The following is a 23,935-nucleotide window of genomic DNA, read 5'->3' as shown; positions in this document are numbered from 1 at the left end:
TACTAACCACACAGGATGTGGACTGTCTTTAGATATAGCTCATATCTTTGTCAATCCAGTTACCAGAGATACAGAACAGTACAGAAGTTTTTTTTAGAATCACTTCTAAGAAGGTGTGTGAATATGGTGTCCAGCAAAAGCTTTTTTCTTTGCAAAACTTCACTTTGGTATATGGCCCTTTTCATAGTGAATATGGTTGGACCTTAAGGTGTCAGGGTGACAGTGATATCTAGGTGAGAGCGGTTTTACATTCAAAATGTCACTTCGTTCACAGCAATCTCATTTTTGCCACTGAAAATATTTCCATTTAAGTAAAACTGTATTTTTGAGTGAGGTGAACATGCTATATGGCATAAACTGATATTTTTGAAGCTCATGAGGCAAATCAACAAAACTAGATACTATGAGTGCAATTCTTCTCTCAGTCTCATTTACGTATTGTAATAAAGATATTCTAATGACTGTATTAAATAATGTGTTTGCTAACAGTGAATGCCTTTGTTGTTGCAGATACAGCAGTGGTGTATAAAAATAGGAATGGACATGTTGTTGAACTGAATGTAGAAACAAATACAACTACGTTATTATTGGAAAATACAACTTTTGTAAGTAATATATATTATTTACTCATTTCTTAGTGGAAGTCTGCTAACATTTTTTCCTGCAACAGGAGTGAGAGAGTATACTATTGAAAGGTTATAGAAAAAATGTTTATAACCTAGAGTAGATTATATATAAATTGAAAGTATAATCCATTCCTCTGTCAGTGCACGATGTCTGGCTGAAGTTATTTGTTGTTTTATTTAACCTCTGTGTAAATAACCAAGATGTTGGAGGCTATGTTGCTGGCTGTAGTCCATGCTTTGTTCAGGCCACTTGAAGGATCATGCCTGGCATATGTGCTGGTGAATCTACCTGATGTCTGTTACAATAAGAGATTCATAAAATGGGGGAACACTACACAAAATGTCAAGAGCTTTTCCCTATTAGAAAAGGGGAAAAGTGTTCAAAAGCCATATGAATATTTTCCTTTAAGCAATTAAATATGCAAAGAAAAATGTATTTCCTAGTCCTGTTAATCTCTGGTTTACATGTTCCTCTATGCTTTAATGGCAAACTAGATGGTTGGGGATTATTCTTTTTGACCAGTAAACAGTATATACACGAGTGGTTTGCATATGTTTCTGACTAGCAGTAATTGCTAAGAAATGTTTTAATGCCTTAGTCTACATTTTCTTTTGCTTTGCTTGGTGCTGTTCTCAGTGATACCACTTACATCCTACCCTGTAATTCTTGTTTATCAGGGTTTTGCAGCATAAACATATAGCTTGTCAATCTTTCCTGATAAATACTCCATGCAGACCACTGGCTGTTACTGTTAATCTCTGTATTTTTAATTTAGTGAAATCTTTTGCAGACCCAAAAGGATGACTCATTTTCATCAGTGGTCTTTGACAAAAGCTGATTTTATTCCTGGTCTATTCCTGGCCTTTGCTGATACAGATTCCTCATTTCAAAGCATAAAGCCCCTGGTGACCTTTTCTTCTAACTCCTCAAACTAGAAAGAGGAGAGCAGAAGTTCAGGAGAAAGAACTTGAAGCTGACTTCCTAGATCAATGTAAAGATGAAGGAGAAGGGAGGAGAGAATTGTATTTTAATGGCATGCATGTGTGGGGCTCCCTTTCTGTAAGCTGCACCCTTCCATATGCTGGGATGTGCCTCAGGGTACCTCCTACCCCAAAAAAGACAGGCAGACACAATTAAAAGTGGGTGAAAAGGTGAATTTCTGTAAAGTACAAACCACAAAGTATTGCAGAAGCATTTTCCCTCTTAACTGGCTATGTGTGTGTGAGCACTTGTCTGGCTAAGTAGAGGATTAACTGCGTCAGGCCTATGTATTGCCTTTAGTGTATAACTTGAATGCAAGCAGCTGCTTGGACATCCCTGGCTATAAAACTTGACTTTAATGACAAGACTTGAGTTTCCTCACAGATGAATTCATATGCTTTTGGCTGCAAGTGTTTGGCTCATGCGATGTCAAGTGTAATGCCAGCATGACAAGCTATTCAGGCCATTATGCTAAACCAGTCTTGCCAAGTAATGATGGATCAGTATAGACAGGCTGCTTCACACTGTGAGCATTGCCTCTTTTCACAAAGTTGCTCTTTTCTGGGCTTTTTATGGAACTGATTTATCCTTAAGTCGTGCAGACTGAGAGAGCTCTAGATGCTTGATACCTCCTCTTAATTAGAAATGTGGGAAACTGATCCTAAATGGATAATATTCACGCAACCATTTAACAATTATATATGGAACAGAGACAAATAAAAACCTAAGTGTGTTTTTTCCTGAAAGCTCCTCTCTGTACTCAGTCAAAAGCTAAGAGTTTTAGAGGTAAAGTGAATTCCAGCAATGATTATTCATATGGAAGTAGAATAAAAAGCTGAAAACAGGGCAGAAGACTCAGTAAGTTTGTTGGTGTGTGTTTGGCAGAGAGAAATGGGAAATGTTGCTGTGCCAAGTTGTCTGTTGACAAGGTGGCCAGCAATCCTAACAGATCATAACATTACAGAGGCAGACTGTACGGCTGAAATGAAAAGCTGTCCTGTTCTAAGCTCCACTGTCCCCAAATTCACGCTGCTAAATGTGCTCTTCCAAAGTTAGACACCTGGATCATTAATCAAACATTTTCCTCGCTCAATGTCACATCTGCTTAATCACTGGTGCATAATTAGAATGGTGCTGGTTTAATGACTCTGCAGAGATGTCTTGTATTAATAAAAAATACAGCACAGATCCAACATTGGCAGTGGCAATGCAAGTTCCCTCGTTCTTCCCTATCAAAGGGGTTTAGTCATGGAAGAGTCACCTTTCGATGGAAGTTATTAGCCTGCTTTCAATCTGCATTCCCTCTCCTGTTTGCCTCTCTGTTCAAGCAGCCCACAGAAGTGGCAGGTTTTTCTTAGTAATGTTGATAATTGTCCATTGAAAATTGAACTGCCATGATAAACTCATTGCGCAGAGGCAAGGGGCTAGTAATGGCTCTTTGTCACTACTGATTGGGCTGTATTAGAATCAGCAGCTCAGAAGAGATTTTCTTTTTTCCTTATTACTAATTCGCTGAAGCAGTCTTCCACTGTGTACAGATCACTGGCTCTTCTTCTGCATCTTAGAGACTGCTGGTTTTGTGCAAAGTACATTTCTTTTATCCTTCTTTGTGTTGCTTATTGTCTAAAAGTCAAAGATAGCCTTACTGAAGAGCCACTATGCTCATGATGCATGTGTATCAGCAAAAAAGCAGACTGAAGTGTTTTAAAAACATGTATGTTATATATATAAAAGATTTAAAAAAAAAACACTTTAAAAAAATACCTTTATGTAGCTGGAAGGAAGAAGGGCTAGTGTTTTGTCATTCTAAGATGCTCGTTTCTTTTCCATAGGGAAATATCTATCCAAAGTTCCTGAGTTTAAATGTTTTTTTTTTTTCCAGTTTCATTAGGTTTTATTCAGACAGTAGAAGAAATTACTGCACTTTATTTGTCCTTTCCAAATGGGATCCTTTTCTATAATCAATCTATGAGTAAAACAATCTGGCCTTTGTATAATTAAACTATTAGCAAAGCAGTATTATGGATAACAAATACATTGACACAAGTGAAAAGAGTAGCTTGTAAAGCCCAAAGAATATCTATTAGCATCTCTAGAGATAATAATTGAAAGACATTTTCTAATAGTATTTGTCCTTTGAGTCTATTCATGTAGTGCATCCTGTTCAAGCTGTCTAATAAACAGTTAATATTCTGAGCCAGCGGCATATAAAAGTTAACAGCTGGGGGCTGGGAAAGTCTAATAAATGGAGCCAAAAAAAGCCCTAGACATTAATCACTGTGTGGCATCCTGATGTTTGCAATGCTGGCTCAATACGTGATTACAATATGTTCTCGATCATCTGAGGTGTCTATCACCCTGATCATGAGTGACATGCCTACCAGTTCTTCAGCATTTAGCAATACTTTATTACACATTATAGTTCCAAAGTAATTAACATTGTGCCAAATTTATCTTAAGTAATTCCAGTGTTTAACAAGCATTTTTTTTTATACCTTTTGCCGTCAACTATTGCATAAAGTCACGAAGAGCAGGTTACCAGTTCACATGCAACCCAGCCATAAGATCACAACCCCATACAACACTACAGGCTTGAGGGTCTGGGGGTACTGGTTGACAGATGGCTGAATATGAGCCAGCAGTGTGCCCAGGTGGCCAAGAGGACCAATAGCAGCCTGGCTTGTATCAGGAATGGTGTGGCCAGCAGGAGCAGGGAAGTGATTGTGCCCCTGTACTCGGCACTGGTGAGGCTGCACCTTGAATACTGTGTTCAGTTTTGGGCCCCTCACTGCAAGAAAAGAGATTGTAGAGCTGGAGCATGTCTGGAGAAGGTGGAGTTGGTCTCCAGCAGGGTGGGTGTTGGTCTCTTCTCCCAAGTAACAAGCAATAGGACAAGAGGAAATGGCCTTAGGTTGTGCCAGGGGAGGTTTAGATTGGACATTAAGAAAAATTCCGTCACTGAAAAGGTTACCAAGCACTGGAACGGGCTGCCCAGAGGAGTGGTTGAGTCCCCATCCCTGGATGTGTTTAAAATATGGGTAGACGAGGTGATTAGGGACATGGTTTAGTATTGGACAGGTACGGTTGGACTAGATGATCTTACAGGTCTTTTCCAACCAAATGATTCTATGATTCTAGCGTCTGGCTAAGCTAGAGAGGAGAGCATGGAGGACCACGTGGTTTCTTTTGCTCAGGGAAGGTTGTCCATCCGGTCTCTTATCATGCTTCTAGTTCAGCCTCCCTAGTCTGTTTTACAATCCTTGAACTCAAAATGAAAAAAGCAAACAAAGCGATGAGAGAAAATGTGTGTAGGGACTGTGTGTCCATGCTTTCCAAATGTGTTGAATCCTCTGAAAGAAACCTTTAGAAATTTTGCCTTAATTTCTCCCATGTAAAAAAACCTGCAATAATTATGAAAGTGGTAAGGCTGTTATTTGTTAGCCCTCAGTTCCACTGTTTTTGTGGTGGATGTATGCAAAATTATTCAGATGCCATGCATACACCCTAACAAACACTCAGCCCAGCATCCTGGGTCAGAAATGAATCTAGCATAACTCCTTAAGCCTTTCGAGTGTATATGTTGGGATACGTTTTGAATCATCAAATAAGAGGCTATCGATTTGTTTGCAGTTCCCGATTATACAAATATGATTGTTTTCAGTTTGGGAACTCTAGAACAGAATCATAGAATCACAGAATGGCAAGAGTTGGAAGGGACCTCAGGAGATCATCTAGTCCAACCCCCCTGCTAAAGCAGGTTCTCCTAGAGCATGTTACACAGGACATCGTTGAGGCAGGCTTTGAATATCTCCAGAGAAGGAGACTCCACAACCCCCTGGGCAGGCAGGGTCTTGTATTGACAACAGCCTCCCCCTGGCTGTATGCTGTGGACTGCTCTTAAACCAGAAATTCCTGACTTGCTCTCCCCCTTGATTTTGGTGCCTTTCCACAATTCTTTTCAAGCTCCAGGGGAAGCTGCATCATGGTGCACAGCAAACAAGTATTACTAAGTTGCAAACCTGTTTCCTGGGGCTTGCCAGGAGTCTACCCTAGAGTATGTTGTATTGTCGTATTACTGTGGACCATCTTTTACACAAGGATGGAGTGAGAAGGATTACTTCTTGCTGCCTGCTAATTAGGGGATGGCATCAGAAGGGTGAGCAGAGCAGGAGTAGTCTTGGCTCATGAATCATGATTAGGCTGTGGCAGCCCAGCTGTTAAAACCCTGTGGAGGCCTTGCAGCCAGAAGCAGAGAATGAGAGTTTTAGTCTGAGCAGAGCTTTTGGCAGGGGCTGTTTTGTGCTGGTTTACATAGTGTTGTTCATAAACAGCCCTTCTTGTTGATAGTTCTCTTCTTTTTGATTTTTTGTTTTGTTTTGTTTTGTGTTCCTGACCACCAGACCCCCTTCCTCTTTTGATGGGAAACACAGTGTGGCATCTTAATGCAATTATAGTTCCTTTGTTGATTAATGTAGATTTAATTGCAAGAGTAGTTTACGTGCTCCTATTTTAAGAGCATTGCGTAAGAGATTAATGAAAGGGTGAATAATGGTAAATACATTAAACAACATTATATAACCACATAAATAATAGTAATCGTTGCAACACTGGACATTTTAATGACCTGCACATGTTGTAAATAGGTGGTTATGAACATTGTAACATTATCTCTGCTCTCCCATGCTCCTCTAAATGTTAAATAACCCCCTCAGCAAAACCTTTTCAGTAGAGGGGTTTTTATGAGTTAGGGTTTATTGTTGCAGTGCACCACTGTGCATAGCGATGGGAAAGCCTGACAGATGGAAGGGTTTGCAGTCACTGTGGTTTGGTGGTGGCCATTGGATTTTGTCCAAGTGAAGGAGGTTTCAACACACAAAATGCAGGGGAGAGTACTCCAAACTGTCAAGTTAGGGTAGCTCTGTGTGGGATCTTTCTAAATAATACTCCTGACGAGATCATTCCTTGATACAGAAAATAGTTAAGCATTAACTATACCAAACATGGGGAAGGGTGGGGCGGGAGGGGGATTGTGATTTATTGGTTAGAGGTTATTTTTTGCTAGGGAGGCAATGTTGTCAGGCTCCCATAAGCTCTGTTCATGCCAGTTTTGTAGCCTACAGTCACCTCCCTGTGTGTGAAAGCATCTTGGGACTGCATGAAGAGTTTCAGGTGGGTTTGGGGGATTTGGTTTGTGGTTTTCAGAACCACCCATCCACGATGGCCATTATCCATGGGGTAGAGTTCAGCTTAGATCGTGTTTTAAGGCACATTCATCTCTTATACTGGATAGGAAACGTGAGTGTTAACAGTTAAAACACAGCGTTGCAGTCGTTTTGGATCTAGATTAAATGCTCGGGTGATACAAGAAATAGTGCAATAAGAAATGTAACCTTGGAAACCCAAGTTTTTCAACATTCTAATTATCGTGCGTTTTCCTAATTACAACCTGACTCTCTTCTCAGAGGTCTCCTGTTTTTACGGCTGCAGGGCTTGCTCCTCTGCTAAGCTCTGCTCTCAGGTGCTCTCTCATGTAACCTCCCCGTGATCCATCTTCGCCTTTCAGTCACAGCAGTGGTAATGGAAGGAAAATCCCATTGCTCCCTTGATTGCTGGTACCACCCGAGGAAACTGCTACATGCCAAATGCCTTGTCAGTTTGCAGCTAGCATATTTCTGTCCCATCTGATTCCTCTTATGCATTGCCATTTGGTCAATGCCTGTCTGACAAGTTGAGCTGAATACTTATGAATGCTAATGAACTCCCATACATCGCTATTCAGTTATACCAGTAAGTTAAAATTCTGATACAGATGCAGGTATGTGATATAGAGAGATGTATAATTTCCTAAGTAGTAGTATTGACACCAAGCTTTAAAGTAACAGTCTAGAGGTCTTGAAATATTTTATTCTGGATGAAAAATAAGAAGTCTTAAAGCCTAAGTGTGTGTTAAGTGAGCATTAATCAATAACTGGAGGAGGACAAATAATAGGATTGTAGAAGCTGTAAGTTTCTGGGAAAAGTAGAAGTACAAGAAACTGAAACAGAAGGAGGGGTAAAACTAAAGGGAAAAAACGAAACAACAAATAAGCAAACTCTGCAGAAGTGAAAAATTCCTCTAATTGGTTTTAATTGTGAGGTATTATTTCATTTAAAACTATCCAACTGAAACTATGAGAAAAAGACTACTATAAAGTGTGTGACAGTTGATAAGGATGTATTATTACAGCTCTGGGCTAGGCTATATTACAGGTAACTTCCATCTGTCTGCTCTATAGCATATTTTTGAAAGAGTATGAATAAGGCACTATTTAAATGTTATAGTAGTTAAAATCCACAAAAATAGTAAAGACAACATTTTATAGTACATGAAAGAATAGAGCAAAAATTAAGAGAGTAGCCAGTACAGAAATAACTCAAAACTACGCATTAAGAAAACAGAAGAAATAAAAAGGAGCTGATGCTAAGGGGCTCTTGCTGAGGGTGCAGAAACTAAACCCAGCCTAAAACTTCTCTTAAACACAACCATAACAGGCATTTCTCTTAACAGCAAAGCACACATAAAATGCAAAATGAAAAAAAAAAAAATCAATGCAAAATATTGACATTGGAAATCAAACCTGAGAATATATTTGTCATTGGAATTTTGTTTTCCATTTTAATCATCCATACGGAAAAATGGAAGAAAAGCCAATAGTGTGTGTGTGTGGGTTGTCATTCATATTTATTTGTTGCAGAATCACTTCTTTTACTTTCTCTCTTACTGTCTCAATCTGTTCTCATCTTTTCTTTCCATGCAAAACTATGTTTAGCAAGACATATTTGGAATATGGATGAGAGAAGGAAGCTGGAATTATGGAATCATAGAATCACTTGGTTGGGGAGCTGAAGGGCAAAAGACTCTTTAAATGCACTGTGTCCTTTTGCCTCTGTTTAGCTTTTACCCTTGCAGTCTATGGTGACAGGGAGAGTAGCAGTCATGGCTTGTCCAGGGGATCATCACATCCTGCATCATCAGAATTAAAGCTCTTTATTACATGAGGTATTTCAAAGAAACCTAGAAATGCAGTGTTTAATATAGTTAGACCTAAATACACAGCCAGTGGGGGTTCTGGTTGGGTGAGGAATGCCAGATCAGATATAGAATATATATATTTTTTCATGTTTGAAAAAACGAAACATCAAATTCAGCAATATAGGAAAAATGGATGACAGATTAGTGAATTATGAAGGGAAGACAGTGTACAGGTGTTTAAAAACCATTTTTTTTGGCTCAGAACTATGCAACAGTGTGAAATGTTACTGATTTAGGGATGCCAGCAATTTATCTGGTCGAAGTGCTTTCTAGTTGCATACAGCTGATGGTTTTCCTATGGATTTTAAGTCTTGATGTGACTAGGCAGAACTGACAAATATTAGGGACATAAGGAAATTACCTCCCCTTTTTCCTTCTTTTTTGCTTTTCCTCTGTTGTGGTTTGGAAAGGGGATAAGGGTATATATGGACTGCACAGTGAAGCAGTGTTGAATTACCCCCAGCCTCCTAACTAGCTGATATGGTGGGAAACTAGCCCTGCTGCTGCATCCAGGGACCATGCCTAATTAGCGACCTATGTTTCTCCGTTTCAGAGCTTATTTGTCCAGAGCTACATTTCTTAGAGATCAAGCACAGCTAAACCACAGAGGCGTAGTCATAAGGGGCAGCATTTAGGTCTGTCTTCCCGAACAAAGGCTCAATGGCTCCTGACAAAGCAAGAAGCTTGAAAAGTTGCAGATATGCAGACATGATAGCGGAACAAGCATCCTCCAGATTTTTGATAACAAGACACCCGAGGTTTTTTAATTCCCAATGTTTCCAATATGATATTTTTCCAACACTTTCTTTAAAACTCAAAAACGTGCTCTCCTGAGAGGAGAACAAACCCTTGGGGTCAGAGTTTTCACAAACTTCTTTTTAATGAATAAGTATATCTAATCCCTGTAGGGAATGTCCCAACAGACAATCTCCCACGGCCTTGAGTGGTTATGTCTCGCCTCCTACAGCAGGGACCAAGACTTTCTTTTAAGCCCATCACCAGCTGATCTTACCTCAGTCATGGAGTCAGGCATCTGTTGGTTGATGAAACGCCTTAGACGTGTTTATGGGGAAAAACCAAAATCTGTCTTTTGTTTTAGTGAAATCACAGATTGTGCATTTACTTGCCATGTTAGGCAGGAGGAGTGAGTCAGGTGATTTTTTTTTTCCCCTGTTGTTAATCTAGAAGGGCTTCTTCTGTGTGTACAAGTAGACAGTTTCTGAATTTATCACCAAAATTGTGCTTGTCTTCACCAAAAAAACCACCAAACCAGACCTCTAAGGAAATATAAATAACTTAAGTGACTTTAAGTCACGTAAGTCTCTTTGAAATTCTATTAGTATTAAACATGTATTTCCTTAAAAGCTTGATTATAAAGCCAATTTTAAAAAATAAGCTAATTATGTTTTTATGATAATTTAAAGAAATTAGCATAGCTATCAGCTTTGGCAATGAACAGATGATTTCTGCTGGTCTAATTTTTATTTTATTGTTTCTTAAGTGAAACATTAAAAAGTATGAGACACCTTTATGCTCCTTTTAACAAGAATAATGCCATTATACCAACAAAAAGAAAACTATTTTGCCAAAACCATTACCTGCAATCAAGAGATTATAGCTTATTGGCATTGCATATGTACCATGTGTCTGAGGCATTTCTGAAGGCAAACAAATTTTGCAGGTGAGTGCAAGCTGAATGAACAAGGCCATCTTCAGTAGGATTCAAATGATTTTAAATCCCAAATCCTCTATAGACTCAAAGACTCTATACTTGGATATAGAATATGTGAGCAGCTCTTGCTGGTGTTGCCTCTACCTGCCAATAGTTTGCAGCTGAGCTACTCAGGTGTTTGCATTAAGTGCATCATTACTTTTGTGGTGGCATAATCAGTGGCTGAAGATTCTTACTAAATGCATGAAACGGTAAGCGCTACACTCCCTGAGAATGAATTTGGAGAGCTGCCTAGGTTATATATCGCTGAAGACTGAGGTAGTGGGGCAATAATTGATAAACTGCTAGAAAGCAGAGAAATTTCACATCCAAAAATTTTTTCAGTGATGTGCCAAGAAAAAGGAATGTTATTCATAGATTAACATTAACGTAGTCTGTGCTTAAAGATGGTTAACTCATAAAAGCTAGTTTGAGCACAGTAGAAATCTGTTCTGAATGCTTTGTACACTCAAAAGGATACTTTTAGGATTTTTTTTTCCTCTTCTTTCCTCAAGCCTGCAGATTTATCTTGTAACTTTAGATACTGTCATGCTTTTGCATCAAACTACATACGCAGTTTATCTTCAAAACTAATTTTTTCCCTTTGATTTCTTTGGATAGCTTGATTCTAATTGTATTATCTAGGAACTTGAGTTTAATCTGTATATCAAAACATAGCACTTTCTCAGTTTATTGGAAGATTAGCTTTTGCACTTTTTTGTTGTTTGGGTTTTTTGTTTTTTTTTTTCCAGTAATAGCTCCTTAGCTACTCTGAACGTATTAGTTTGTGACTTCTGGTTTGTGTACCTTAAACCCCTATTGAATTCCTTAGTTTAGCAGTGGGATTAGGCTAAACGGAACAGGATGCTTAAGAAGTAAACTAAGGGAAAGCCTTCCTTTGAACAGTAGATAGATCTTGTTCTGCATAGCTATTAGTTTATTTACTTTCATCTTGTACCTCTGTGGTTCTGATATTTTTTCTATCCTTCTTTTTCTGTTCTTATCTGCATTTTTTCACTACTTCTCCCTTTTCCTTTCATTCTGCAAGTAGTTGTCTTGAGATTCATTTAAAATTATTTCCTTCAGTGCCCTTTAAAGCACATTCTTATCTTCCTCATACATTAGATGCATTAAATTCTTTCTGACATCAACATTACCCCTTGATTAAATTACAGCCCTGAATTCAATTGGGTGTCATGTGGTCTTGGATAGATATAAAGCATTATTAGTTTTATAATGCTACCTTATGTTTCACTTTGCTCTTCACTAAGCGTTTTCTTTCTAATAAGAAAGAATTTTTCTTTAGTGCAAGTTGTCTTGCAAAATGTTTATGTAAGTGGTGGTAAAAGAAAAGCAATAGAGACATAGTGCACACCTATTATTTTCCTTGTATGTTATCTTTAAGCCTAACCTAGTGCTGAATCTCCCTTATAATTGTTCCTGAGGTACACACCAACCAAAGTGTCTTCCATCATCCTCTGTAAATGAACTGGTTATAGTTGCTATCCTTGAGCTTAGTGCTTGCAATCATGATAAAAAACTCATCAACTTCTTAATTGGTATTTAGTGTCGAAGTCAGATTCATCTGTTGGCATTGCACTGATACCAGCAAATTAGACTAAGAATTATGAGTCCTTCTTTTGTGAAAATTACATATGTGTTCTAAGCCAGACCTGTCTTATGAATGGGAAGTTCTTAAATTAACTGTAACAAAATTTGGAAAAAACCAAACCTACTTATTGCAAACTCACTTTTATTGTTATTTCATTTTAGGTAACATTCAAAGCATCAAGATACTCCGTTTCACCAGACTTAAGATTTGTTCTTCTTGCGTATGATGTTAAACAGGTAAGCCAACTATTCATAATCAAAGAGCCTCTGAATTAGAAGTCTGAAACCCTTGTTCTTTTGTATTTCATCTGTAATTCCACATAATATAATGCGATTCATGTGGTTGATTTCTTTTCCCCAAACCTTCTGAGGAAATGATGGTGAAGTATGTATTTAAATGTGTACAGAAATATGGCAGGGTTCTCAGTTGAGGCAAAGTGCCATGGGTCCTCAATAATGTCGTGCTGGTTTATGTAGTAGAGGTTTCGTAACCCTTAAGCTGTTTTGTTACTAGCTGATTATGTGAAAGCCTATCTTTTGATATTCCTTCCTGTTTTAAACAGCTGTACATGTCATTTATGAACTATACTAAAAAAAAGTCTAGGCTGATTCATGTCATGGAAGCTTTATTGTCGGCTTCAGTAGTCTGAAACTTGATAGTCTAAAAGTCTCTTGGACTATATAATGCAGTGTAGTCTGTGTTTCTCATAGTATTTTGAGCTTTTTTTTAGGCTATTATGTTGTCAAAAAGGGTTTCAGTCAATAATACTATATAGAGTTCTCTAAAATAAATCTTTCAACACAGACAAAAAGGAAAATGGTTTTATGAATTTCCTCTATGCATATTGTGTTTGTATAAAAAGTATAAAATAGGAACTGTTAGTCATTCCAGAATAGTTCTGGATTGATAGACTTGGTGGTTGCTCAAGCAAGTTTTGGGGGGGGTTGTGGTTTGGTTTTTTGTTTTTTTTTTTTTATTATGGAACAGTGAAACTTACAAATACCTGTTAATACCGGTGACCTTAATATCAGAAGTCAGTGTTCAGAAATGAGGAAAGGTTACTGTTGTTTATTACTCTATACTACACTACAGTAGTTTACTTACTGTTCTGTGTCAGTAACTGGATAATACAGTAGCTGTGTGTTGTGGATTGAAGTTCTTAGAACAATAAAATATTCATTTCCAGATCAGTATACAAAGCTTTCCAGCCTCCTGGCAACATTGCTGCATTGATCTGCATACCTGCAGCTTTAGTAATTACATCTGCGAACTGGAAAATATGCTGAAAGCTGATCTCAAATATTCTAAAGGTGTTGGTGTAAAATGATTCGTTTACTTGGGACTAGATCCAAGTAGGTTTTCTTCTACCAGTTCTAGTGGACTCTGAATCAAGCTCTTTTTATGGTATGTGTTGACAAATAAACCAGGAAAGAGCTGCTGTTGTTCAGTTCAGGTTTTTTTGGTTTAGAGGGTTCCAGTTTTATTCCTGTCTGAAAAATACTGGCTCCTTGCTTTTCCCCCTTCTTGATTGCTTCTTTTTGTATGGAAGAGTTTAATAATCCCTTATAGTGACTTAATTTACTCATTTGATGTATTGAAACTTTCATTTTGGATGGGTTGATTGGTTTTGGGTTTTTCTTAGTTGTTGCATATATAGCTGATTGATATAGAAATGTAGGTAAACATGAAAATAGACGTCACAGTTCCTTACACCTAAATGTAGTAACGTCATGGGTGAATCCCTGCCCCACAGTAAGGATGGTCCATTGACATGCAAATTGCTCTCAATACATGCTGAATATATAATTTTGCAAGAGAACTCTCTTTCTGTATTTCGTTCTTGGTTTTGTAGCGAAAAGAAACTTTTTCTGCCTTTTATAGTCCAGTTGCTGGTAGTTACTTAGAGGGATGAGGTTTGCAGCATTTACATTTTGCATCTAGCTATTTCCGTTGCTCAAGTATATTGACAAGAAGTAATTAAAATGAGAAATGAACAGGGTTTGGCAGGCAGTTTGTGATGGTAGTCCTGGATGGCTTTGGATGAAGCTTGTGATGCTCACTCTTGAGTGCTCCAGCTGGGCTCATGACTTTCAAACCAGAAACATACTGTGATTGTTGTGTCCTCTAAAAGTAGTGGTGACGGTGCTAAAATTTGTTAATAGCTGGATGTTGTCAGATCCTCAATTGATGTAAATAATAATAATGCCATTGAAGTCTGTTAGGTCTGAGAATCTGTTCCTTAAAATGAAAAGGAAAATCACCAAAAAGAGTGTAAGCCAATACTTTCAGAAGTTACAAAAAAAAAAAAAAAAAATTGTGAATATGTGGTAAAAGGCCTTTTGTCCTCCAAGTTTTCTGATTCTTGGGATATTTGTTAGGTTGGTAGAGGCACTTCTGCTTTCTCCAAATCTGTTGGGGAAAAGGTATGCCATGCCTTGGAAAGCCTATTTATTTCTGCATAACTAATGCTTCCTAATAATGTGAAGGGGTAAATTAATGTTCATTCTTTTAGGGCCTTCTCATTTTTATTTATTTTTTTTCCCCTTAGTCAGAGCCAGAGTTATTGGGTCTGGGTGGGAGGAAATCCACCTGTCTACCTTACTCCTTCCTCTGGCTGTGAGCTATAAATTATAAAATCTATTGCCTATAAAATTAAAATTAATATTAAATGGCATAACTTAATTGGAGTTTATAAATTAGTTTCAGTAGAATCAGGACAGATTCTTTCTTCATATCTCATTTGAGTGTAACTTTTCATGAAACTCAGGATTTGCTTACTGTCTTGTGCTTGAGCCTTTAATAATACTCAGTACAAGGAACTGCAAATAACTTGTAAACATGTAGTTGATCTGACAGTCAGACCCCTGGACTATACTACCTATGTTTGCCCCTTAATTTTCCTTCTTTGTTAAGATTTAGGTATATAATTGCACTGTAATGTGTTTGATGGGATTTCTGCTTTTGCAGACTGTCAAGGCTTTGGTTTTTTAAAATTATAATGGTTGTTTACATACATTAATCTGTGTTCTTTGTAACATACAGTAATACAGCTGGAACAGATTTATTAATCAACAGTTTTATAAATAAACTAGTGTGTTTCAGCTGAACAGATTGAAGAAAAATAGAGACAAATGTTTTTGCAAGACATTTTGTCATGAAATTGTAATTAGAAACAAGGTTATTTTGATGCTTGGATTAAAAATAAATGTTGAGTTAAATTAAATAGTTGAATATTTATTTTACTGTTGTCAGCATTTTCTTTAATCTATTTTATGCTTGGAATGGCAAACTTTAATTAAATTTGCAGTTGTTTCAGCACAATTAAGAATGTCCTCTATGCATAACGGGACATAAATCTGCATGAAAATAAGCCATCTTTGAATACAAAAGTAATAATTGAATGAATCATTTAAATCATGCTTAATAGAACAAAACCATTTCATGTGGCATAGCAGCTGTTTTGGTGTAGCTCTATAAACTTTGTGTGGAAGAAAATTCCTTTGCTAAGGAATTCAAAGTGTTGTAAATTGATTTCTGGACATCAAATTCCCTCCATCTGTATCGTAACAGGGCACAGAGCATAAGCCAGTATTACTGGCATAAGCACCGTGGCTGTCTGGCTTTTTCCTTTTTAACAGAAGGCTGTGGCAATTTTAGAGGTACTTTCTGTGTGTTCTTTGCTGCGGTACTCCATCGTTTTCCACACTTCTGAAATGCTTTCATCAATTCTCCAAGTTTTTTGACTTTGCCAAAACTTGCATGGATGGACTATGTATAGTGCAGACTTTCTTTCTGTCACTCACCATAATTTGGTCGGCATCACTGAAAAAGTCTCATTTTGCAAGGCAACAGATAAGTAAGTAGGAACTGAATTGAGACATGAACACATACATTCTTGCCTGCCTGCCATCCCGATTCTTCTGGGACAGTGTGAACGCAGCAGCAGGGAGACCATTGTACGTATTGTATGCAGAGAGGGGACAGTTTTGCAGTGCTATATCTTTTTGATTTTCCTTTGAAAGATTCTAAAGGTATGAGCAAAGAATATGGTGCTCTGAGAAGCAGAGCATCTAAGGCAGTTCAGATCTCCAGAGGAAAGGTTATTTCACTATTGCTTTTAATAAGGGCTGTGATAAAATGACATTTAAAATTTTTCTCACTCTGCTGATGGTGTTATTCACAACTACCAAAACCTGAATTATAGTTTTGATTAGAAAATGGAACTCAGACACTGTTCTTGCACTAATGGTAAAGAATGGGGCAGTAAATTTGCAATTTGCAGTGCAGTGAGCACTGAGGTCCTAAGAAATTATTTTACTATTGGGGAACTTTGGTGTCCCTCAGCAGAAGGTTATACCGTACGAGTTGTCCCTGGAGTCCCTGTGAAATGAAAATAAGCGTTATTATGGGTATTAGTGGGGTTTTTTGCTCAGATGTCACAGGCATGTTCTCCCGATGCTCTTGCTAGAAAATATCATGCCACAGAAGAGCAAGTGAAGTAAATGAGAGCAGTTCCTATTTTTCTTCTTTAGTCCCCATTTTTTCCCTCACTTAATTTAATAATCCCTTCCTTGTGATTTTGTTTTTTTCCTACAAACTGTCCTTTCCTTCTCCCTGCTTTAAAATCCCTTTTGAATACCAACTTTCAGGAAATTTTCCTACTTTATTCTCTTTACTACTAATAATCATTTTCTGCTTTCAATACAAGATGGATTACGTGCATTTTTTTCTAGCACTTGGTTCAGAAGTGTGCTTAAAAAACAGGTTGAAGTTCAGCTCTAGTTTAGAAGCATAAGCAATCCTCTAAAAAGGAAATATTTTCCTGAATTAGGGATTCAAACTATAATCTTTTTTAGCTAGATAATTTTAATAAAACAATGTATTTAGCTTAAAGCACCATGAAAATAGCTTTTAATAATTCTTATGGTAAGATCAGGATGAAGAATAATCCAATCCTCTTCAGAAGGGTAGGAGAAAAATAGGTTTAGATCTAAACATCACTCATTTCCTAGGAATAAAAAGTATTTCAAAAGTCTTTCTGAATGTTTGTAATTTGATGTATTGAAGATGAGAGTCCAACACAGTCTCTGAAGCAAAGAAACATCAAGAGAAAAAATTTACTTATCTGCTGTGTGCTGATGCCTGTCATCACTTTGCTGCTATAATATCTGTTTTTAGAGGATAATGATAGGGACTGCTGACCACAGTCTACAATGAATGGGGGAGGAACAGCAACAAGTGACACGCTCATCAAGCTTTTAGAGATGGCCTCTGATACTGGCTTACTCAAGTGCACTGAAAAGATCTTCAGGAGTTTGTCTGCAGATTAGAAGAATCCATGAGGGGGAAAATTCAGTGAAGTCTTAAATTATGATTATCTATTCTGCATTAGGAGATTATCTTTCTACCAATTAGGCGGAAACTAAATGTTCAATAGTAAGTAATCTTCTTGGTCAGTGAAATTAATTATTGGATTTTTACCTGCAAAAATTAAAGGATAAAAAAGTTATCTTGATTATGTCTCCTTTTAAATCAAGACACTGTTTGGTGTTAACCTGTGCAGGTGTTTTCAACAAGATAGTTTATACAGTGTTTATGAAAATCTGACTTTGAAGAGCATTATCTGGAGTAGTAGCTAATGGATGGAAACATGCATAACCAAGATGAAATGAAATCAGTCTTCTAACACATGGAAACAATATTTTCTTAACAAGATTATTCCATACAAAAGAATAAAAAAAAGACTTCTTCAACCAGCAGTGATACAGACAACAGTATCTTATGCAGTGCTGTCAATGGAGTAAAGATCTGATATAAAATTCATATGATCAACTTTTTCCTTCAGAAATGCTTTAGATAAACCTGGTTTTCATGTGTATATCCTTAGGGCCTCAGGGTGATCTTTCATTTCTTCATTTTGAAATGAATCCAGAAGCAAATCATGCATGTGCAAACTCCTGAACTTACAAGACCATAAATAAAAGTCTGATCCAGACATGACTTTCCCATTCATCTTTATCACGAAAGACCAATTTTTATCAGCTTTAGGGCAGTGAGGAAAAAAAAAAATAAGGGAATTTTAAGTGATATTCACCTCCAAAATTTGAAGTTATTTCTTGCAAATATTTTTCTTATAGATTTTATTGCTCCATATGACAAGATTAGGTGTTTAAAAGGTCAGATACTGAGCAGTTCATGGAAGTGCACTGCTCAAATTGTTCCCTTTTAAATCCTGCTGTTTGAGTTGAAGTTTTAGCTGGGTAGATTAGAATTTGTTAACATAATAGCTAGGCTGTAGGTGATCTTGGCATACTACTCATCTATTGGATGTATTTGACTTTATTTTATATAGCTCCACAGATATGCAAAGCACTTTTAAGATATAAAAAGACAAGGCCTTTGCCTGAGGCGATGATGTGCTTGGTAGTAAAACCTGGGTAAATGAATTTGGTGATACTGTGTGCTGTCATGAATTATCCAATAGGAGTGAGTACATAGCGTCCCACTTCTGTCCAGGTTTTCATCTAAATTATGTGGCAAAACATAATAACCACCAATCCCTGTAAATAGAAGATGGGGAAAACAGAAAGGGTATGTTTTATGCTGAGAACCATGGGCACTGAGTTTGTTTATTGTTTGTCGATAAACAGACGGGGGGGGGAAGAGAGTTTATGACCTTTGGAAGAAGGGGCAGGCAACTCAGGAAAACTACAAAGATGTTGTGGGGGTATGCAGGGATAAAATTAGAAGGGCCGAAGCCCAACAAGAACTTAATCTGGCTACTGCAGTAAAAGACAATAAAAAATGTTTCCATAAATGCATTAGCATCAGAAGGAGGGCTAAGGAGAATCTCCATCCTTTATTGAATGCGGGGGAATCATAGTGACAAAGGATGAGGAAAAGGATGAGGTACTTAATGCTGCCTTTGCCTCAGACTTTAATAGTAAGAGCAGTTGTTCTTGGGGTACCCAGTCCCCTGAGCTGGAAGGCAGGGATGGGGGTGGAATGAGGCCACCGTAATCCAAGGGGAAATGGTTGGCGACCTGCTACACTGCTTAGACACACACAAGTCTATGGGGCCGGATCAGATCCACCGGAGAGTACGGAGGGAGGTGGCAGAAGCGCTCACCAAGCCCCTTTCCATCACTTATCAGCAGTCCTGGCTAACCGGGGAGGTCCCAGTTGACTGGGGGTTAGCAAATGTGATGCCCATCAGCAAGAAGGACCAGAAGGAGGAGCCGGGGAACTTCAGGCCTGTCAGCCTGACCTCTGTGCTGGGGAAGGTTATGGAGCAGATCATCCTGAGTGCCATCATGTGGTGCGTACAGGACAGCCAGGGGATCAGGCCCAGTCAGCATGGGTTCATGAAAGGCAGCTCCTGCTTGACTGACCTGATCTCCTTCTGTGACCAGGTGACCCGCTTAGTGGATGAGGGACAGGCCGTGGATGTTGTCTACCTGGACTTTAGTAAAGCCTTTGACACTGTCTCCCACAGCATTCTCCTGGAGAAACTGGGTGCTCATGACTTGGACGGGTGTACTCTTCGCTTGATTTCATCAGCTGTTGTGTTGATTCATCTGCGCAGGTTCAGCCTTGTGTAACGGTTACATAAACCAAATCACCCTCCGCTTTTCTTAGGAAACCACATGAGACAAAGGTGTTCCTGCTTTCTAAATAACTTACTGGCTCTCTCTGTTTTATTTATCCTTTCAGGATTGCTGTTCAACCTCAAGTTTTATAAATAAACTAACTAACTAACTAAATCTTATTTAGGTAGAAGGTAGCTCTTTTTTTCTCATTCAGAATTGCCCGAGTTCAAAAAACAGAATTCATGTTTTCAACTTCTTGGCCAAAGACACTATTGAAAAGAGAGCATTGTGCTTTGCTTTGCTATTGTTCAGTAAAAACGGATTCTAGGGCATTTAGCTTTTCAAAAAAAATGTTTATTGGCAGAAAAAGTATTTATTTTCAATAATATTGTCTTTCTTATCAAGTATGAATACTGTTATTTCAGGAAGACTTAAGTAGTGTCCAGCTGAGTTTCCAAGATGCAGCAGTTTAGAAACTCTGTCTTAACATAACTGTGATTTTCACATGGTTGTATTCCTACATCACATAATAATCCACAGGGACTGGAATCCCTGTGTGCTAATGCTATATAAGTACTATATTACACAATTTAGTCAGCAGCTCCCTTAATCTATGAGCAATTTATTTTATACAGCATAAGTTCTAGCCTCTGCTGTGAAACTGCCAACCCTCTCACATCCTCTGTATTTCTCTTCTGTGCATTGATAATATGCAGAAGTGTCCCAGAAACATCCATTGTAAGTTAAGCGTTTGTCCATCACAGCCCACAGACAAAAAAGCACTGTATTTAAAAGGTGGTTTTTTTTTTAAATTTCCACTTATTTTTTGCTATTTTCTGTTGTAAGTACTAAGGATGTTACCAGAAATAGTGCACAATTCAAAGCTAGTTTTACAATTATATTGTAATTATGTATTTTTTTAGAAGATAAGGTACTAGTGACATTTTTATCTAATATCTGTGAGAATAAGTCTTCCTCAGTAATGCTGAACAGAAAAAAAAAAACATATATTTTTTTAAAAAAACTAAAAAAAAACCCCTAAGGACAGCTTGAATAAATAACAAGGTGAGGACTGTTAGGAGTCCTAATTGGAGACTGTATTAGTAGCTGTTCGAGGCTGGAAAAGCTGGACAGAGCTCTAATTTGGATTAAGATCTGCTGGAGTTCACCACAAACAACTAGAGTGAACTGATACACCCATCTGTTCTTAAAAATTCTTTGTTCTATGCTCACAAGAAATAATAATTCCTTTCCTTCCTACCAAAAGAATATGGACAAAGAATATTTTACACATCTCAGTTTTGACAGGTTTTTCCCTGAGCATGAGTCATTGTTAGTTCAACTGCTGCACTTATTGATTTCTCAAATACAAGAGCTGGCTCACATCTTCAAATACAGTGAATAAATGACTTCTGAGGAGCAAAATCACTTCATGGCTCTGACTGACCCATTATGTTAAAACATTTTACTGAAAGTGCCATGTATGTTTTTTATGATGTAGGTACCAGCATGTTGCATAATGAGTGATTCCAAATCTAACTTAAAGACATACTCTTTCTATATGTACTGAACATAAACAAGATTGAATTACTTAAAGAACAGCCCTCTTAACAAAAGCCTCCAGTCCAGTTCATGTGTTCAATACACTTAGACAATCCATTTTAAACAACGGGGTTTTTTTTTGCTTTTATTTCATTTTTCATAATATACTCTATCTGAAATTCAATAATAATGTATCTTACTGAGAAATGTGATATGCATTATAGCTTTCTCATGAAACTTTTAAGTAAGATACCATTAGTATTGATGAATGTAATCCCAGATGGTCACTTAATCTTAAAATGGTCATTGATCACACGTTCAGAATTGTAGTCTTGCAGCCAAACTAGTATGTGTTGATAGTGGTCATGAATTTTATACCAAAAGGAATTAACATCCTTCTTTGGCTGCAGTGTTATGAATTAGATTTACAAACTAGGGATGACTTAGTGAGTTTCTGTTTTTTTTCTAAATGGAACAACATTTGCTAAAAAAAATCTTTTCAGATACATTTGATGTATGAAATAGAATGCTTAAGCACAGTCTAGAAGCCCAAGGCTTTCATCTTTTGAAATATTTTGTCTTGAACTGATAAAAATAATTTTTAAAATAAAAATCAGGAGGCAGAGTTATTCCATGGTATTGATTGATGTGGTTGAAGTCACATTAATAGCAGAGATGAGGCAGGGGGGTGGGGGGCAGGAGGTTTAATAAGCTAAACCAAATCTCTGTGTAGAGGAGCCCTGCTGTTTTTCACATATATTTAAATAAATATAGATTGAAAGATTGAAATATTTTGTCCTGGTTCCAGCTGGGACAGAGTTAATTTTCTTCCTAGTAGCTGGCATAGTGCTGTGGTTTGGGTTTAGGATGAGAAGAATGTTGATAACACCCTGATGGTTTAGTTGTTGCTGAGCAGGGCTTACACCAGGCAAGGACTTTCCAGCTTCCCCTGCTCTGCCCAGGGGCACAAGAAGCTGGGAGGGGGCACGGCCAGGACAGCTGCCCCCAACTGGCCACAGGGCTATTCCAGACTGTATGGCGTCATGCTTGGTATATAAACTGGGGGGCGAGTTGTACGGGGGGCAGCACACACATATTCATTTTAAGACAACGAATATTCATTTTAAAATAACCTAGAATGTAAATAACAATATGGACAAAGTAGAAGCATATACAAAACAAAAAAGTTAATACTGCTGTAGTTTTGTCAGTGTTGCCATACATCTTTTGACTGAAGTTTGTCAGCAATGCTATCTTGAAATCAAAAATCCCAAGCATTATATGTGTATCTTATTTCATTTCTTAAATGCAATGAAGCATAATTAAAATCTGCCCAGAGAGGCTGTGCACTTTCAGGATCTGGCTGGACCAAGCCCTGGGCCATCTGTTCTGGATTCAGCGTTGATCCTGCTTTGTGCAGGAAGATGGACTAATGACTTCCCCTAAGATCCTTTCAACCTGGGTAAGTCTGAGTCAGTATGATCAGATCAGCAGCATTCCATCTTGAGATAAGGATTCCCGAGTTTATAAAACAAAACCAAAACTTTATTTTTTGGAACAGTTCCCAAGAAAGAAAACAACTGTCTATCCAAATGTCCAGTTTCATAAAGTGCCAAATAATACATCGATATTCCTTAAGCCGTTCTCAATAATTTTATTTATCCTTCTCTTTATGTTCACTTAGATTCTTCATCTCCAAATGTTTCTATACTGTTGTGTACATGAGAAATCTGCTCTGCCTCTCCAGATATATGAATGGATACAATTCTTACTGCAGCCGATTTGGTTGGAAGAAGTTCTGAAATGTTTGTGCTCTGCAAAATGATGAAAATCAGATGAAGGAAAAACCTAAGTTCTGACTGAAGTTGCACAATTATTTTTTATTATGATCAAATAGTCAAACAGGCTGGCCAGATCTGGAGACCAATTATTCTAAAACGTGAGAGAGGAAAAAAACCAAAATCTGCTTTTTCAGTTATTCTGCATAATTCTTTCTCTATCAGCAGCGCACTTTGTATAATAATTAAATTTTGCTTAAAATAGGCAAGCTGGGAAAGAGTTAGCGACTTAAAAGAAAAAATAACAGTAGCAAGTAAGACTTGCAACTGCTTTTCAATTCCAAATTGCAAGTTCCTGGTCAGAAGAATCTAAAGCAGAAATTAAGAGTGACATTCTTAATCAGTAAATGCTTTTAGTCTTGAAGTAGAGACCTCTTGTATTGTGCATTCACTCAAATTGCTTGAGTGGGGTGTGTTGGCTTTTTTTGTTTGCTTGTTTTCATAAGCAGAAAAAACCCAAGTAGGTTGAAATGTTAAAATCCTAGCACCTTTTTGGAAAAAATGAGTCACTCCAAAGACAAGTTCAAGCATCGGTACCTGTGCTAAGGACAATCTGCAGCAATGGCAAATGGTCCAGAACATGAGCAAACATGTTTAAAAGCTGTCACAGAGAGTCCCAAATGCCCATACAAAAATAGAAATGATGTTGAAGCTGGAGGGTGTTCTGTGCTGCGGGAGATTCAAAGCTGCTTGTCACATCTCAGAGAACCAGTGCAAACACGTCAGAACTTAATTTTCTTCAACAATCTTTCGCTTTCATGGTGCAGGCAATATCATTAATTTTGTATTTAAGTAGTAACCTTTATCTAGCAGGCACCTAAAGTGCTTATTGCTTCTGAACTTGATGACAATGCCATTGAAGTCAGTGGAACTTTTTCCATTGACTTTAAAATGGACTTTTGGATCAGCTTTTTTCTGCCTATCACACAAATGTAATAAAGTCATCTCCATAGTGTGACGGCA

The 23,935-nt window shown here is 37.7% G+C and overlaps 1 protein-coding gene across 3 annotated transcripts in view; it reads left to right on the top strand.

Moving 5' to 3' along the window:
• Window positions 1-23,935, top strand: part of DPP10 (dipeptidyl peptidase like 10) — a 235,183-nt gene that overhangs the window by 83,619 nt on the left and 127,629 nt on the right. For all 3 annotated transcript variants that reach the window (XM_035896713.1, XM_035896712.1, XM_009641235.2), the window contains 2 exons: window positions 511-605; window positions 12,165-12,239. In XM_035896713.1, the coding sequence (XP_035752606.1) occupies window positions 511-605; window positions 12,165-12,239 (170 nt within the window). The remainder of the gene's footprint in view (window positions 1-510; window positions 606-12,164; window positions 12,240-23,935) is intronic.

The sequence above is a fragment of the Egretta garzetta genome, unplaced genomic scaffold (assembly GCF_000687185.1).
Source record: "Egretta garzetta isolate BGI_Z169 unplaced genomic scaffold, ASM68718v1 scaffold416, whole genome shotgun sequence".
Taxonomy (NCBI): Eukaryota; Metazoa; Chordata; class Aves; order Pelecaniformes; family Ardeidae; genus Egretta; species Egretta garzetta.
Note: the sequence above shows the minus strand (reverse complement) of the source record. Positions and strands in the feature narration are given on the sequence as shown.